An 18840-nucleotide genomic window follows, 5' to 3' on the forward strand; every position below is an offset into this window, starting at 1 on the left:
ACTAAGGAGGGAAGTTAGAGTTAGGCACTAAGGAGGGAGGTTAGGTTTAGGCACTAAGGAGGGAGGTCAGGATTAGGCACTAAGGAGGGAGGTTAGGGTTAGATACTAAGTAGGGAGGTTAGGGTTAGGCACTAAGGAGGGAGGTTAGGGTTAGACACTAAGGAGGGAGGTTAGGGTTAGGCTCTAAGGAGGGAGGTTAGGGTTAGGCACTAAGGAGGGAGGTTAGGGTTAGGCACTAAGGAGGGAGGTTAGAGTTAGGCACTAAGGAGGGAGGTTAGGGTTAGACACTAAGGAGGGAGGTTAGGGTTAGGCACTAAGGAGGGAGGTTAGGGTTAGGCACTAAGGAGGGAGGTTAGGGTTAGACACTAAGGAGGGAGGTTAGGGTTAGGCACTAAGGAGGGAGGTTAGAGTTAGGCACTAAGGAGGGAGGTTAGGGTTAGGCACTAAGGAGGGAGGTTAGGGTTAGGCACTAAGGAGGGAGGTTAGAGTTAGGGTTAGACACTAAGGAGGGAGGTTAGGGTTAGGCACTAAAGGGGGTAGGTTAGGGTTAGGCACTAAGAAGGGGGGTTAGGCACTAAGGAGGGAGGTTAGAGTTAGGCACTAAAGGGGGTAGGTTAGGGTTAGGCACTAAAGGGGGAGGGTTAGGTTTAGACTCCGGGGAGGGGGAGGTTAGGGTTAGACACTAAGGAGGGCGGTTAGGGTTAGGCACTAAGGGGGGAGGATTAGGGTTAGGCACCTGAGAGGGAGGGGTAGGGGTTAGAATTAGTATTAGCTTACTTACCTAAGGGTGTCGGGATTCTGACTGTCGGGATGCCGCTGTCGGTATACTGACCTGCAGCATGCCAATCTCCGGGATCCCATACCCAACCTGCTGCAGACTTATGGTTCATCGAACCCTATGACGTAGCACATGTACTGTTCACATGGTCGCTAATACAGAGGTGACTTTTACAAAATGTACATGCCTAATGTGCTTACATGCCTAAAGCTTTGCTGGGCATAAGTATTTTGATATACCCCAATGGGGATCAGTGGACTTATCTGCGTACACCCACCCACTAAGGAGGGAGGTTAGGGTTAGACACTAAGGAGGGAGGTTAGGGTTAGGCACTAAGGAGGGAGGTTAGGGTTAGGCACTAAGGAGGGAGGTTAGGGTTAGACACTAAGGAGGGAGGTTAGGGTTAGGCACTAAGGAGGGAGGTTAGAGTTAGGCACTAAGGAGGGAGGTTAGGGTTAGGCACTAAGGAGGGAGGTTAGGGTTAGGCACTAAGGAGGGAGGTTAGAGTTAGGCACTAAGGAGGGAGGTTAGGGTTAGACACTAAGGAGGGAGGTTAGGGTTAGGCACTAAGGAGGGAGGTTAGGGTTAGGCACTAAGGAGGGAGGTTAGGGTTAGACACTAAGGAGGGAGGTTAGGGTTAGGCACTAAGGAGGGAGGTTAGGGTTAGGCACTAAGGAGGGAGGTTAGGGTTAGGCACTAAGGAGGGAGGTTAGAGTTAGGGTTAGACACTAAGGAGGGAGGTTAGGGTTAGGCACTAAAGGGGGTAGGTTAAGGGTTAGGCACTAAGAAGGGGGGTTAGGCACTAAGGAGGGAGGTTAGAGTTAGGCACTAAAGGGGGTAGGTTAGGGTTAGGCACTAAAGGGGGAGGGTTAGGTTTAGACTCCGGGGAGGGGGAGGTTAGGGTTAGACACTAAGGAGGGCGGTTAGGGTTAGGCACTAAGGGGGGAGGATTAGGGTTAGGCACCTGAGAGGGAGGGGTAGGGGTTAGAATTAGTATTAGCTTACTTACCTAAGGGTGTCGGGATTCTGACTGTCGGGATGCCGCTGTCGGTATACTGACCTGCAGCATGCCAATCTCCGGGATCCCATACCCAACCTGCTGCAGACTTATGGTTCATCGAACCCTATGACGTAGCACATGTACTGTTCACATGGTCGCTAATACAGAGGTGACTTTTACAAAATGTACATGCCTAATGTGCTTACATGCCTAAAGCTTTGCTGGGCATAAGTATTTTGATATACCCCAATGGGGATCAGTGGACTTATCTGCGTACACCCACCCATGACTGATGATGCCTTTAAGGAACAAAGGGGCAACTGTGACAGACATGTTTTACACAAAAGGTTTCTGTGCTCAGACATCTCCTGAGCCCGGAGAACTCTGCAAACTTCCAAATATGTCATTGAGCAGACACCGAATAGAGATGACATTTATCTAAAACCTTGATCACTTCGTCGTGTTAATAAATTGATCCTTGAATAATTTTGTTTGTTTACCGAGTTTACAGAAGCCTCTAATACTAGAACAGTCAAAATGAACTAGTGCTAGACGTTTTCACAGCACCTACTGGAAATAGACAATCCTGCCCAGAATTACATATAGATATACTGTAAGGTTCAATAACAAAACGAATGCATCTATTTTAAATCCTTTGTAATCTGCATTGCTGAATAAATTGTACCTGTAGGTGTAAGAATAGTCTCCGATACAGGTTGAGCTCCTTGCATCTCTTGAAACTAAACCACACACCGAGGCACATTCTTAGTTGGCGGAGGTGTCGCCCATGAGAGGACAGTATATCTGGGGGTGTATTTACTAACGGTCAGTTTTGCACTATCATTGTTTTTATAGTTACAAGAGTAGAAACCCCGGATTTACTATGCGTCGGGTTTAGAACCCGCCGCAAAGCGGACAGCAAACCCGCCCAAATATTAGACCAGCCTCTGGCAGACGAGTTTCTGTGAAGCGCTGCACAAGTCACTATGATCTGTGTAGGCTTTGTTTTATTACTAAGGTTTAAAAGTTGTCAAATACAATGTATATTCAAAAAACAAAATTGTGGGGTCCCCCCCCCACCCCATATGGCTAACCAGCCCCCACCCCATATCGCTAACCAGCCCCGAGCTTCTGATATCATGCTAAAGGGGAGAGATGTGGACTTTCATTTCCTCTATCTGTGGAGCGAGTGGTCCTCATCCAGGGAGTTGGCCACTTTCGTTGTGGCCTCTCCATGTTGATCAACATCTTGCTCCATTCCCTTGAATTTCTCAAGCTTTTATCGGACAACGCTGTTGCAGTGCTAAGCTGCCGTAGGGGGCTAGAAGACTGCCGAATATGCTGAAGGACTAGAAAAGTGTCCTTGAAGCCACAGGATAATCTGTGCGAGAGCCCGACAGAAAGGTGTGTGACCACATACAGCTAAGCCTCATGTATGTGTTTGGTATGTGTTGTAAGATGGTGTTTGTTAGAGATTTATGCATGTCAATGCTGCACAGATTATGTATTTATCTAACTGTACGTGCTCTTATTCCACTATCAGTCCTGACTCCCATGGAAAACATCATTCAGGACACAATAAACTACACAAAACAGAGGAAAATCTTCAACCAGCCCCTGCTGAGCAACCAGATCGTCCACTTCCGTCTGGCCGAGCTGAGCACCGAGGTCGAGCTTCTGCGATCTCTGCTGCACCGTACGGTCGGTGAGTGTCCAGGTCACGCAGAGCACACGCCCATATATGTAGCGTTACGTTCTTTTCTGTAATACAGTCTTGTTACACAATGTTCTCTGTGCTCAGGAAAATCATAATTACTCCCAAGCGGCTGGCCCCCTTTATCCAACAGAAATCGCAACAACAAGTTCCCACTTCATGGTAAAATGAATATTGCCGATTATGAATTCTCTCGAAATACTGTACTATAAATAACGGCGAGCATAACAAGTATTCATCTACGGTACTCAGCTCATACGGGGGTGCACATAGAGGTGTAACCTGCTGATATTTTGTGTCCCTTATTCATATTAGTAGATGGAAGAGAGAAAATGAAGAAATGGAGTACACTAGTATGAATTAGCACAGGCCGAGCACGCAGACATCTTCAAAGAATTGACTGACAGACAATAAAGGGCATGTGCAGTGTTTTTGCTGTCACGTCCATCCTGCATGGTGTCAGGAGTACTGTGTGTACCAGTCTCACTCTTTCCCATAGGGATCAATCATCCCTATTGTGCCGGCGTCGTTACGATGTCTCCCTGAAATAAAATTGGATGCAGCGCAGGTGTATAAAAACTGTCCGTGTGCATTTAGCCGAGACGGTCATGCATGGTGTCACCGAACAGCATAGACCAGATATTCTAAAAGCAGGAAGGAAACTGAGGAAAGAAAAAAAAAAAAAAAATTCTTTATTTGATATTCATTTCAAAAGATATTTTATTTATATTGAAAAGTGAACGGTTTTGCCTTCTTTTCTTAAGAAAATGTATGTTTTATAGTCATCTATTCTCTTTATACAGGAATTTATCCTGTATATCTGTATTTTGTGTTTACTCTGTGTCTTTGTATTATATTCAATTTTGTTTGAAGATTTGAAACATGTTTGACAGATACACAAAAATAGAAGAATTTAGAAAGGGGGGTGGGGGGACTTTTTCACGCCACTGTATTTTCGTGCTATTTTAATACGAAGTGCTGAATCCGTTAGAAACGCAATTCAGAAATAATGACTACATTACAGCTATTCCAGTGGTTTTCAAACTCGGTCCTCAGGACCCCACGCAGGTCACGTTTTTCAGGCCACCCAGCAGGTGCACAGGTGTACTCATTACTCACTTGACACATTTGAAAAGATCCACACTAATTATTTCACTTGTGATTCTGTGAGGAGACCAGGAAAACATGCACTGTTTGGGGTCCTGGGGGGGCCGAGTTTGAGAACCTGTGCTCTATTCTATTTGAGAAATAATTCATTGGAGTGTTAACTAAAAAAACATCCACTTTTTAAATCATTGATGTTTGGTGGTATTATAGTATAGAATATAGAGTGCAAATAGCAACTGTCCTAAAGACCAGTTACATCAAAATGTCCTTTAATTTTGTGGAAAAACACCCAAAGAGATGGGACAGGGTCATACTGTATGCTGCAGCCTTTAGCATTATTATATTATATATTTAGTACCAGTTATCTATATAGCGCTTTACAGAGAATATTTAGTCATTCATATCAGTCCCTGCCCAGTGGAGCTTACAGTCTATACTCCCTATAGGACACTTACACATTTACCCCCTTTTGTTATTTCTTATCGGGAGCCACTAAACCTACCAATATGTTTTTGGATGCTGAGAGGAACTCGGAGTACCTGGAAGAAACCCATACAAGTACAAGGAGAACATACAAACTCCACACAGTTAGGTCTGTGGAGGGAATCTAACCCAAGACCTCCGTGCTCTGCTGCAGTAATGCTAACCATTATACAAATTGTGCTGCATCATATAGGTCATCACTGGGAATATTGGTTAAGCTCTGGCATATCGGCCTATAGCAGCACTAAACACATACAACTTGTCCCGGTGCCACTGAAGGCAAATATAGTACATAAACTAATATTTCGAACTGTCATATTAATACATTTCCCAAATGTTTTGCAGATGACAACAATTATAAACTGCTTATTAATTACCATTTGTTATTGTGTATATATAGGATTATATATCGAAGGGAATGACGTCACTAAATTTGCTTCCATGGCCAAGTTAAAGGCGGGACGCCTAGCAAGAGAGTTGAGTGACAGCTGTCTCCAATTCTGGGGAGGGATGGGCTTCACTAATGAGGTCCTTGTCAGCAGGTTTTATAGGTAAGTCAAACAATATAATATTATTATAATTATTATTATTTTATATTTAATATTTTATTTTATTATTATTTTGTTGTTGTATTTGTTTAAAGTGCACTCATTGCATAGAAACAGTGAAGATATCTGTGAGTCAGTTCTTTTATTTGTTTCTCGGTGCAGAGTTTGTATTTGTTATTTGCTCTCTACATGCCTGATCATTGTGTAAGTGACTTGTGGCCTGATCACACCACTACTGGTGACATCACTGCACTCCAGGATTTCTCGCGCATGTGACCGTTACCTGTCTAATCATTACTTGCCGTGCACATTCCTGTTATAGATGTACTGCATGGCCCTGAGAGGTTAATGTCTTATCGGCTCACCTGTGCTCAGACAAAAGAATGTTATCTAGATCTCATAATTAGAGATGATTGATGGACATTTAAAATGGTGAGAGCAAGAACCACTAGATTGTCACCAGCGCGCAGATAACAGAGCTTGTGTTGGGGGAAGGAGTGTGCTCCAGCAATGGGGTGGGGGTGTATGCAGGTCCAACGAAGGATGTCGCTGACGGCTTGAGGGAGCGTGCATCGTCAGCGACCTAGTGGGTACACACTAGACGATGTGCCCGATATGTCGCTCTGATCCACCGGAGGGTATTGAGGGCACATCTGTAGATCTTACAACTTACCTCCTCATAAAAGGTGATCATATTAGCTAGACATGACCGGTCCCTTCATGAAACACATTATTTTCTACTATATAGATTTCAGAATTACATCTCTTTATAATAATTTACCAACAACAGAAGTCAGGTTCACAAGTCTACATTTTCCTGGTTCCAGTATGGTTTAATGTTTTAAAGATTGGCACCACATCCCTTTTACACCAATCTCCTAAAGTATAACAAATAGATGTCTCTGAATTACAGAACTTGGGGCCTGATTCTCTACCGATCGCAACTTCAAAGGCAATAGCGATTACGCTGCACGCAGTTCAACTGCGATAGTATGCTAATTCATTGCGATCGCTATGCCGCCGCAGCACTACACAAGGACGCCCACTTTACCTTACACACATCCGTAATGTTTAGCAGGACTGCGAAAACATCGGTAACATTGAGTACCATCGCAGCCTCACGCACACTTGCACAAGCTCTAACCTTACTCAGAAATTGCCTTCTTCATCGCATGCTATGAGGCTTCAGGCTGCGTACGCCATCGCAGTGGATAATTTATGAACGCCCCTGTAGCAGCATTTAAACACACCGGCACGCCTGCGTTTCGCCGACCACCCCCCTGTCACCACCGACACAAAAGGCACTTCCTGTCAGTCACCCTGCGATGGGTCTGTGTAGTCACTGCGATCGCAGCCCTGTTCACAGTGGCCGGCTTGAGAATGTGATGCATGTGCAGAGCGCAACAATCGGCCGATTCTGTGCGTAATCGCAGTTCATCAAGGCTGTAATGCCGGAGATATCACTCATATCTCGTACTTACAGACTTTCCCCTATCATTCCAACACTCTAAAAAGTATGGGGATGTAGAAATTGTGTAATTCATCAAATTCCGAAAATGCATTATTTGCAGAATTTCATAGTGAAACTGTTCGCCATCCTGAGATGGCGTACAGTTCCCCGAATGTGCAGCCTGTATAGCAGCGTGTGCATTGGCGGGATCTGTCCTGTAGTGCTGTGCCCCCTGCTTCCACACCAATTTTTGGAAGGGAGCTGCACAGAACACTGGTCCGGGCAGTCCCTTCAGCCTGCGGGTCCGGCTCCATGCTGACTTCCGTTTTCGGCTGCTGCGCACGCACGGTATGAAGAATCCTCCGGCGAAAGGTCTGTTGTGACGGGGGGCTGCGAAAGGAGACACTTTTCGGAGGCAATCATTTTATAGCTTGAGAATGATGAATTCCAGTATTTTTTTGTACAAGAAAAAAAAAATTAGCGTCAAATTTGAAACTAAACTTTCACCGAAGAGAATTTGTTCATGATGAATAGAGGCCCCTAATCCTTGTTGGTGACTCATTTATGCATTATATAACGCATGTTAAGAGGACTTCAGAGCTTCCTTTGTTTCAAGTCCCACACTTTAGTACATATAGTAAATAAATACTTTAAATGTAAAACTGTAAGAGGTGCCCGTTATCCACTAATGAAATATTTAGGATCAATTAGGAATTCAAAGTGTGAGCTGCTTCCGTGCCTCTGAGTGCTTTATAGCCCTGCATAAGCTCTGTGATTTATGTGTGATTATTACGCGTACTATTAAATAATTTATATTTACTTTCTATGATGGAGAATGGACAACCAGTACAATGGAAACACCTCCATCCCTTTATTAGAACATCTAATGTTTGCACTTAGTGTTCACTCTAGCTCCAGCGGCAGGCAGGGCGCCGGAGATAGAGAGGGCACCTTAGTGCGCGCGCGCCCGAAAAGGGGGCGTGTCTATAAGACGTGCCCCCTTTTCGACACTCTTGGGGGCGTGTCCTGCACTTACGGACATGCCAGGTAGCCCCCAAGCGCATGCCAGGCATGCACCCGGCGTCTATTCTCCGGTGGCGACCGGGTCACTGCACATTTCTCCACCCGCGGGACACTGCGACCCGCGGGTGAAGACGGCACCCCCAGGCTGTGAGGGCAGGGCGCTTTTTGCCCTCCTTCTGGAGGGCAGGGTGCCTTGTGCCTTCCAGAAGGAGGGCAGGGCGCCGCGCCCCGCTAAAACAGCCTAGCGGGAACGCTAGCACTCATGCACAGAAGCTGGCACATTACTATTCCATGGGCATAGCTGGAGGGGGTGCCACCTCTGGGACCTGACTCAATTGCACTCAGTTCATAAAGTTGTCTACCAGGTCCCCCAAACGAAGCACTGTGTGGTATAATGTGAACTGGGGGAACTGCGTGGCATGTGTACTAGCAACTGTACAATGTGGCAACTTGGGGCACTACAATGTGGCAGACTTCGCCTACTCTCCCAGAACGTCCAGGGGGCTCCTGAAAATTGGGTGGCGCTCCTGGTCGCCCGGAAAGGGAAGTCCCCCAGCTGGCCGCCTACCCTCAGACACTACCCCGCACACCCTGCAGCAGGGAGGGGGGACGATGACGCCATTTGCGCTGAATGTCATCATGGCCCCTCCCCCTGCTTCAAAACGGAAGTAGTCTCTGCATTGTGTAGTGGGGACAGGGCCACGATGACGCAATCACATGGTCACACCCTCCGCTCCTAGAGCCATATTCAATTAGAGGCGAAGTTTTCGCCTGTCCGACCGTTTGCTTCATTCGCCTGTTTCAGAGGCGAATTTATTCCGTGCTCGTCCCCGCTTTTCGCCTAATTCAATTGCAAAGCAGGCGAAAACGGAATTAGGCGAATGCGGAACAGGTTGAAAAGTACTGAAAGAATTGGGGAAATCAGTCTGTACCCCAGAAAAAGATATATTAACATAGGGAATCAATATAGATGTGTACTAATAGCCCTAATAAAACTATTTTGGGTACTTAAGTTGTGTAAATTGCTTGCTATTAGCGTCTAGGTAAAAGTGGTGAATAATAGCATAAAGCTGTATTTTTTGGTGAAAATAAGTAGTCCAGTCAAATTTGAGGTACTAGAAAATGGGTGCTAGCATATATCTGTCTCTAAAGTGAACTTTTAAAAAATGTGAAAAATCCACCTGCTGCATACACCTGCACTCCCAAAAACACCTGACCCATACTTGGGGACCCCCAAGAAGTCTATTTCGATACTTTTAATGTTTATCTCCCCACTTTTTAAATTTTCACCCCAAAAATGACATGTCTTTTTTGGGGTGTTCTTGGGTTTTTGTTTCTGTTTTATTTGCAGATTTGTCCTTTGGGGGGGGGGTCTGTCCCAAGGGGTCTGAGTTGTTTCCCCACGTTTGCACCCCAAAATAAAGATTTTGCATTTCTTTTCACCAGCTATTCATTGGAGAATCATTTTTGGAGAATTGTTTCCACTTAGGTCAGTGTTGGCTAACCTTGACACTCCAGCTGTTGTGGAACTATATATCCCAGCATGCCCTGCCACAGTTTTAGCATGCCCTAATAGCAAAACTGTAGCAGTGCATGCTGGGTTATGTAGTTCCATAACAGCTGGAGTGTCAAGGTTAGCCAACACTGACTTAGGCGAAATTGTCCTGGAATTGAATTTGGCTAATTTTTTTAGGCAAATTTTTCACAAAAAAACAGGTGAATATGGCTTTTCGCCTCTAATTGAATTCCCCTCCTGATGTTGGGTAATGTCCCCAGCCATGCCCCCCCTCCCCCACGTTATGCCGACCTGGCTGCCCACTCCTGGAGTCGGCGAGTAAAACAGGTGAAGCACGATGTCTCAAAATGCGCTTCTCCTCCTGTGCAGCTGGTAACTCGGCTCTTCAAGTCTTTCATAGCAAAATATGATTTTATATTGTTATTTACATTCACTAAAGTCCTAAGAATGACAACAACAATTATCTAATCAAACATCAAGGCATACATTACTGTAAATATAGAGAGCCCCTTTAAAGAGAAGCAGTTTCTCGGAGTTCTATTTAAACTAAATGAATGTAGTATTTGCACTGTTTAGTGTCCATTACATAATCCTGTTGGCTGCAGATTCTCTTGTTGGTCCAGACTGGGATTTTGTAACACCGTAAGCTGTCCTGGCATTTTACATACCTTAATATAGATTGTGCCTGGTACTGCCTTGCTTGCTCAATGTTTTAATCCATTACTTTCTCTCTGCTTACGTCTGAATAAAACTTTTTCTATCCGTAAGTGACTGGAATTGTGCAGGTGTATTTTCATTACACGCAAGAAAGATTCAGTGACCGTTTTAAGACAACAGAAGTGACTTAGAGTTCGCTATTGTGCCACGATTAATGGTATGCTATTTTAGGCTTAGCATGCGCTAGAAGCTCTTGCAGAAAATCCTTCACTTTCCTCCCTATCTGCCGTTTTTCTTTTTGCTTAATGTTATTTTATATGTTTTTCTTTTTTGCAACAAAAGAGGAAAACTAACATTACAAATTCCCACTGTTGTTCCTTCCCGTAAACACGATGTCTCATCCTTTCTGCAAGTACAAAAATCAATATTTGCGAATGGATCGTTTGCGGCGTTCTTACACGGACACATGGATAAGGTCAGGAACTTGGATCAACTTTTTTCCAATAACGAAATGTTCTTTTTTTTAATATTTGTACATTTCCAGGCAGCTGTGATCTCATGCAGGAACTTCTCATCTGTTTTTTGGCTTTTGTACGTTCCATAGCAATAGGGGAAAAAGCGTCCGCGGATTTCACACCAGCTCTGTTTGTTTTTGTAGGGGAGCGTCTGTTGATTATGTCGGCCCAAGGGAAGAACTAACATTGTATCATACAGCGGAACACATGATTGGGGGCTAAATATCTTATTACTGAAGAGTTTTTGTTTGTTTGTTTGCTTGTTTATTTAGCAAACATTCGGAAACAAATATATACTGGAATAATAAATTTTAGATACATTCACATAAGCTCTGAAAAAGTGCAACAAAAGGCAAATTGTAACAGAAAGATAGGTGAAATCAGGAAATAAACACGGCTTGATGCTTGTCCTGCCATGTCAGACATTTTAATGGGCTTATTAGTTGCGGGTAAGGGAGTGAGCTATTAATTGTTCAGAGGGGAGTGGGCCCTGCGCTGCATCAGTCCTTGGCCGCCAGGTCCTTCCAGTACATCGTATTAGGGATGGTCATCGATGTTAACCACCAATGGTCAATGGTTTTGGCATCGACGGTGGAGATCCAATGATTCGCCGCCATCGATGGTACAGAGCGACGCAATTTATTTTCCCCATGAGCTGGAACACGGAGCATAGCTCCTCCCCCAACATGAACCGCCATTCCCTGTCAACACTTGCTGATTGGCCCATTGTACGGCACTTATTAAAGCAGGGATGACCATCAGTGGATGAAACCATCGATAGTTGCCTATCAACCGTTTCATGCCATCGATGTCCCTTCACGATTGTATTATCGATGGTTTACCCACCGATGACCTTCCTTACTCCATATCCTGAAGACGGAGGTGCGTCACAGACACGACTTCGACCCTGACTGAAGTGTGCTACTGCGCATGCGTGGCTTCTCTGCTGCGTCCTCCACAGCAGAAGACGTGCGTCTGAGTGTCTCTATAACGGAGGCTGAGCAATAAAGCAGAGACTATGCCAGATCCCTTATATCACCACCGCTGGCTGTATATAATGGTGTGTGTTCTACACTACGCTGCACACCACCTGCATTAACCCCATCCGTTCCTTGCTGCACCTGGACACAGGGTTGTACATATTGTATGCCTGCATTGTGTACCTGCTGCATGCCAATTAACCCTGTGTTACCCTGCACCTCTTTTCTACCAGCTAATAAACCACTCAATCTGGTTAAGTAATCTTCCATGTGGACTGGCCTCCATCACACACCGCTGACGCCTATAAAACTATAGTAAAAGGGATTTAATTCACTGATAGAGGCTGCGGGACAGACTTGCGGGATCTTCCAGTAGGTGAGGACGGTAGGGTCAGCCTTGCCTATAGAGCCATGAGGCCCAGATGAGATGGGATTTATTTTCCTTGTCCTGTAAATGTTAAAAACTAGATATTTCAAGGTGGAATTACGATGTGGGGTCGCCCTGCTTCCAGGTTTTAGAAATTAAACAGCGAGCAGCTGCCAATCATCCCGGGGGCCAACAAACTGGATTAGTAAAGGGATAGTGAGTTAGATGAGAGTGAGATAATAATAAACTTTGTATGAATTCTCCTTGGTAAATATGAAGAGTGAGCTGGTGGCAACAGCTTTTTCAAATAGTTTCCCAGGAACCATCCTAAGGTAGGGGGGACTCTCTCATGTCTGTCCCCTGGCTTCGGGGGTAGTGTCAGGAAGGGTTCCATAGAGAGAGGAAATCATGCTATTCCGTAGACGCTAGGAGAGGCCAGAGAAACTCCGTTTACTTAGACGGATCCTATGAAATGTCTAAGTTACAGATACTCAAAAAGTTTTTGGCTGATATCAGTGTGTTTTGTAACTAAATGAGCAAAGGAGAAGATTATTCCCCTGTACGAGACATACACACATAGGATAAAGCTGAAAGGCCAGAGAGAACAGCAAGATTATCCAGAGAGTAATGCTGGGTACACATTGGCAGATATATTGGCCGATATATCGTGTGTGCATCGGCCAGTGTGTACCAGCGATACACTTGCAACTTGGCGGGCGCATGTAAATACCCGCTTAGTTGTGACGTCGGTCACGACGGATCGTGCAGACAGAATGCAGAACGGACTGCAGTTATATCAACTAGGTGTCTAACCACCTAAAGAAGGATAAATGGGTCTAATAAATGGTAAATTAGATTAATACTCAAGTTTTCACCCAGCTCCTGACACCCCTACTGCAGCCTGTAGCCTTTTGTTTAGTTTGTCCTGTTTGGAATGTAGCATTTCCCCTCATTTTTAGTCTAGATTCAGCCACATAATTTTTTTTTATACTTATTTACCATATTCAGTGCATCCGGAAAATATTCACAGCGCTTCACTTTTTCCACATTTTGTTATGTTACAGCCCAAAATGGAGTAAATTCATTTTTGTCCTCAAAATTCTACACACAATACCCATAATGACAGCGTGTAAAAAATTTTTTTTTAGATTTTTGCAAATTTAATTAAAAAAAAACAACAACTAAGAAATCACATGTACATAAGTATTCACAGCCTTTGCCATGAAGCACAAAATTGAGCTCCGGTGCAGCCTGTTTCCACTGATCATCCTTGAGATGTTCCTACAGCTTAATTGGAGTCCACCTGTGGTAAAATCAGTTGATTGGGCATTATTTTGAAAGGCATACACCTGTCTATATAAGGTCCCACACTTGATAGTGCATGTCAGAGCACAAACCAAACATGAGGTCCAAGGAATTGTCTGTAGACCACCGAGACAGGATTGTCTCGAGGCACAAATCTGGGGAAGGGTACAGAAACATATCTGCTGGTTTGAAGGTCCCAATGAGCACATTGGCCTCCATCATTCGTAAATGGAAGAAATTTGGAACCACCAGGACTCTTCCTAGAGTTGGCCGGCCATCTAAACTGAGCGATGGGGGGGAGAAGAGCCCTAGTCAGGGAGGTGACCAAGAACCTGATGGTCACTTTGTCAAAGCTACAGCATTCCTCTGTGGAGAGAGGAGAACCTTCCAGAAGGACAACCATCTCTGCAGCAATCCACCAATCAGAGTTGTATGGTAGAGTGGCTAGACGGAAGCCACTCCTTAGTAAAAAAAAAGCACATGGCAGCCCGCCTGGAGTTTGTCTGAGAGTCCTTCAGGTGCATTTTGGCAAAGAGAAACAAAATTCTCTGGTCTGATGAGACAAAGATTGAACTCATTGCCTTGAATGCCAGGCGTTATGTTTGGAGGAAACCAGGCACCGCTCATCACCAGGCTAATACCATCCCTACAGTGAAGCATGGTGGTGACAGCATCATGCCGTGGGGATGTTTTTCAGGGGCAGGAACTGGGAGACTAGTAGATAGAGGGAAAGATGAATGCAGCAATGTACAGAGACATCCTGGATGAAAACCTGCTCCAGAGCGCTCTTGACCTCAGACTGGGGCGACGGTACATCTTTCAGCAGGACAATGACCCTAAGCACACAGCCAAGATATCAAAGGAGTGGCTTCAGGACAACTCTGTGAAAGTCCTTGGGTGGCCCAGACTTGAATCCGATTGAACATCTCTGGAGAGATCTGAAAATGCTGTGCACCGACGCTTCCCATCCAACCTGATGGAGCTTGAGAGGTGCTGCAAAGAGGAATGGGCGAAATTGCCCAAAGATGGGTGTGCCAAGCTTGTGGCATCATATTCTAAAAGACTTGAGGCTGTAATTGCTGCCAAAGGTGCATCAACAAAGTATTGAGCAAAGGCTGTGAATACTTATGTACATGTGATTTCTTAGTAGTTGTTTTTTATTAAATTTGCAAAAAAAACTTTTTACACAAAAATTAATTTATTCCATTTTGGAATAAGGCTGTAACATAAAAAAATGTGGAAAAAGTGAAGCGCTGTGAATACTTTCCGGATGCACTGTATATATGTTAGTGGGATAGTTAGTATTAAATTTCAATTATTGTATCATCCTAAAATTGTATCTAATAATAATGTTGTTTTTGTTTCCAATATTCTTGTATATAGTATCATTTGGGGGGAAAAATACAGATTCCTATTATTGCAAGAGATTATCTGTTCTATATTACACATCATTGTAGTTCAGTATTTACAATTCATTCATTATATTCTTCTATTCATTGACTACAGGCTCCTAAAATACCTTTACCTAATACAAATTAATTATACTGTACTTCTTATCATTATTTATTCAGTCAGTGCCTTCTTATTATTATCACATACTCCAGTATATAAACTCATTATTAATGAATTGTAATTTTTTATTTATCCTGTATTTAATTACATCCACCAGTTCCTAAAATATCTGAGACTGTTTTGGGTAAAACATAACAGCATGTATGTTATCACTCTATCATTTGGTGTGTTTACTAAAGCATTTGTTAATTTAATTATTAATATTAATTTCTTTATCACTGTATTATGCATTAGTGTTGATTATTTATCATCATTCTCTTATTTCTTCACCACCGCTATTGCACTGCTCTAACATCGACCAGACCAGAGGAACAGAAACCGAGCCTCCACTGACCACGCCGAGCCCCCACTGACCACACCGAACTCACTCCCGCCGACCACACCGATCACACAAATTCCCCACCGACTACACAGAGTCTAAACCAGCCTGAGAAAAGAAACCACACAGAACTCACTCCCGTCGACCACACCGAGTCCCCACCAACCACACAAATCCCCCACCAACTACACCAGCCTGAGAAAAGAAACCACACCGAAGTCACTCCCGCAGACCACACCGAGTCCCCGCCGACCACACAAATTCCCCACCGACTACACAGAGTCTACACCAGCCTGAGAAAAGAAACCACACCTAACTCACTCCCACCGACCAGACCGAGTCCCAACCGACTACACAGAGTCTACACCAGCCTGAGAAAAGAAACCACACCTAACTCACTCCCACCGACCACACCGAGTCCCCACCGATCACACAAATTCCCCACCGACTACAGAGTCTACACCAGCCTGAGAAAATTAACCACACCGAACTCACTCCCGCAGACCACACCGAGTCCCCGCCGACCACACAAATTCCCCACCGACTACACAGAGTCTACACTAGTCTGAGAAAATTAACCACACCGAACTCACTCCCACCGACCAGACCGAGTCCCAACCGACTACACAGAGTCTACACCAGTCTGAGAAAAGAAACCACATCGGACTTACGGAAAGCACCATGTGATTACTAGCATTACTCGGGGGAGGAATACTGTGCTGTCAGTGCTGTGGAAGAGCATGGTGCGAGCCAAATGTAAATAAATGTTAATCCCGCTTGGCATCACCTCTTGCAAGTAAAAACTGCAGATTGTGTGATGTCCTGGTGTTACACAACAAGTGCAGGAAGATGGGCACCTGATGTGTCGCGTAATTTCTATATAGCAAGGTGCCTCCCAAGCTGTAAACGGGCGGCCATCGGAGCATTAATCGCGTCACCTTCTCAGCCTTGCGTCCTGAGCACACACCCTTCACTACAGTCCTGACTGTCACTTGGGCCTAGTGGGGCCCCTAGGCTCCGGGTACCACAGAGACTTAGCATTATTCTTGCAGGTCTTCCTCGTGCAGCGGTGGGCCGTTCATTCTGTTTATTTGAAATTAAAATGTTTACTAATGTGTTGTTGCAGAGAGTTGTCTCATTCTCTGATTAAATACAGTGTATTATTAACTTATTACTGAGGTGACTGGTGCAATGCAGTCCTTTGTAAGGTCAGAGGGCTGCCGATATGGACCCTGAAGTGTATCCGGTTGCCCCTCACTGTCCTATCTAACAATTTCCAGGGAATGTAGTGGTCTTGTCGCCATTCATAATGTTCACAAGACCTACAGTGGGTCAGCACCGGGAGATAGACAAGCGTGTAATGTTATTATTATTTTATTATCATTGATTCCTTCATGTAAATATTCCAGAGTGGGTGAATACTTTATTATATTTACCTGCATAATAACTTTGTCATTTCAAGTTGTTCTTTATGAAGATGGTGGCAGCAGCTAATTCTGTGCAACCGTATGAGACTTATATGCTCCGCGGATCGTTTGGATTATTTAATGCAGACAAAGAAAAATTTAAATGTAAAATTAAAATAATCCCAGTATAGTCTTCCTATCTGTTTCATTGTAATAGCAAAAGCATTTAAATACATATTTAAATAGGATGTCCATGGGCTTACTGCAGGCAAAGTACATATATGCAAAGTGCATGCGGAAATAATGTAATGTTATTGTAATGGAATTGGTATGTAATGCCGTTGGCTGAATAGCCGCCGGATCAAATACCGACAGCGGAACCCTGTAGGTTCGAAATCCCGACAAGGGTGGTAAGTACCCTAACCCTCCCTTAGTGGTGCATAACCCTAACCTCCCCCTTTAGTGTCTAACCCTAACCTCCCCCTGTTGGTACCTAAACCTAACCCCCCCCTTCCCGCACCCTGAACCTAATCCTCCCGGGGAAGGGGGGGGGGCGTGCCTAACCCCCCCTCTTCTCCTAGCCTGACCCTCCCAGGTGGGTGCCTAGCCCTAAGTCCCCCTGGGGGTCCCTAAAGGTAATCAATTACACCGTTTTGTTTTTTTTAAGGTTTAAACCAGTTTTATTTGCATTAATGTTTTAAATTAAGGGAATCCTGAATATTATATTAATACTGTGAAACATTGCTATGTATTAGAAACCTTAATTGAAAAAAAAAAACGTTTTTGTTTTTTCAGAAAACATTTAAAAAAAAAAAAAATTTAAACTTTTTTGAAACCTGGAACCTTCCTGAGTAAGATAGTTATATTGAGTTATGTTCTATAATGGACGTCTTGAAAAAGTTACATGAGCCCTGGCATAGGGGGACAGGCCTGTAATTCTGTTCAATTAAAGCGACTTTGAGCCCTATGGGAGAAAAGCACTATACAAATACAATTATTATTATTAAATATTACTTTCTAATTTTAATTGGTGCATTCCGTCTGCAGCTCGCTCCGCTCACGGCCCGCGCACGTCCCGGACTCACTAATTTTCGTAAGCAGCCCTATGGGGCTGCAAGCAATTATCGAGTCCGGAGGTACCGTAAGTGTGGCAAATAGCCGCACTTACTCGCACCGTAAGGGGATTCGCTGCTAATAGGAACGACCCCATAAAACCCTGTGATACAGTACAGTACTGACATGGCATTTTACTATCAGGAGCATATGCATAAAATTAACATAATTTGTGAAAGTGGATTCATTTTCTGGTACAAATATTGGGAATATACACAGATGAACCCATTAACAAGACTGAACTCCTACTTCTCTCTCTGCAGAGACTCCAGGCTTCTCTCGATCGGAGCTGGTGCCGATGAAGTCATGCTTTCAATCATATGCAAATACATGGGTATGCTTCCAAGTAAAAAATGAATCTACCTGGCGTTGTCCTAGCGGAAAAATGGTCATCGTTAAGCAATATCAAGGACACAGTGAGACTCACTCAAATACTAATGTGATTAGGCAGTTTGATAGAAGTAAATTGATACACTAGAAATAATTAAATATATGTTTTAATGTGTAATGTCTGCTCACAACTGTGATAATGTTTTGAAAATATATGAATAAATACCTCACATATCTGTTATTTCTTCCTGCTTCTCACTCCTGCCCCTGTATCTCACCAGCGTCTCCACACCCCATCTGCTGCCCTGCAGGTGGCTTCGGCCTGGCCACAGGGATGTGCTGGGAAGGGCATGAGGATCATGGATGAGAGATCTGTATTGCAGCAACCGTAAGCATTGTCAGTAGCATGTGTCCGGGGCTGAGGTACTTGTGCATATTTCCGCAGCCTCCATGCGCACCCCTCCCCAGCTGCCGAACATAGCGATGAGCAACGTCCTCTTTGCACAGTGTATCCTGTATTTCCTGGGCTTCCTGCTGAGCTTCCCCACCTTGGTGGCCATGTCTGAGAACAACTCTGACTTCCATGGGAGGTGCCTCCTGTTCACACAGGGCTTATGGCTGTGCGGGAACATCACGCTGGAGAAGGGAGCACTTCAC

General features: G+C 44.4%; 1 protein-coding gene across 2 annotated transcripts in view; it reads left to right on the forward strand.

Moving 5' to 3' along the window:
- The window catches only part of LOC148511434 (putative acyl-CoA dehydrogenase 6), a 115950-nt gene extending 97531 nt beyond the window's left edge, over positions 1-18419 (forward strand). For both annotated transcript variants that reach the window (XM_088442223.1, XM_088442224.1), the window contains exons 8-10: positions 3322-3483; positions 5483-5633; positions 18117-18419. In XM_088442223.1, the coding sequence (XP_088298349.1) occupies positions 3322-3483; positions 5483-5633; positions 18117-18210 (407 nt within the window). In that variant the 3' untranslated portion in view covers positions 18211-18419. The remainder of the gene's footprint in view (positions 1-3321; positions 3484-5482; positions 5634-18116) is intronic.
- The last annotated feature ends 421 nt before the right edge of the window (positions 18420-18840 follow it).

Source organism: Taudactylus pleione, unplaced genomic scaffold (genome assembly GCF_031769625.1).
Source record: "Taudactylus pleione unplaced genomic scaffold, aTauple2 ptg000306l, whole genome shotgun sequence".
Classification (NCBI taxonomy): Eukaryota; Metazoa; Chordata; class Amphibia; order Anura; family Myobatrachidae; genus Taudactylus; species Taudactylus pleione.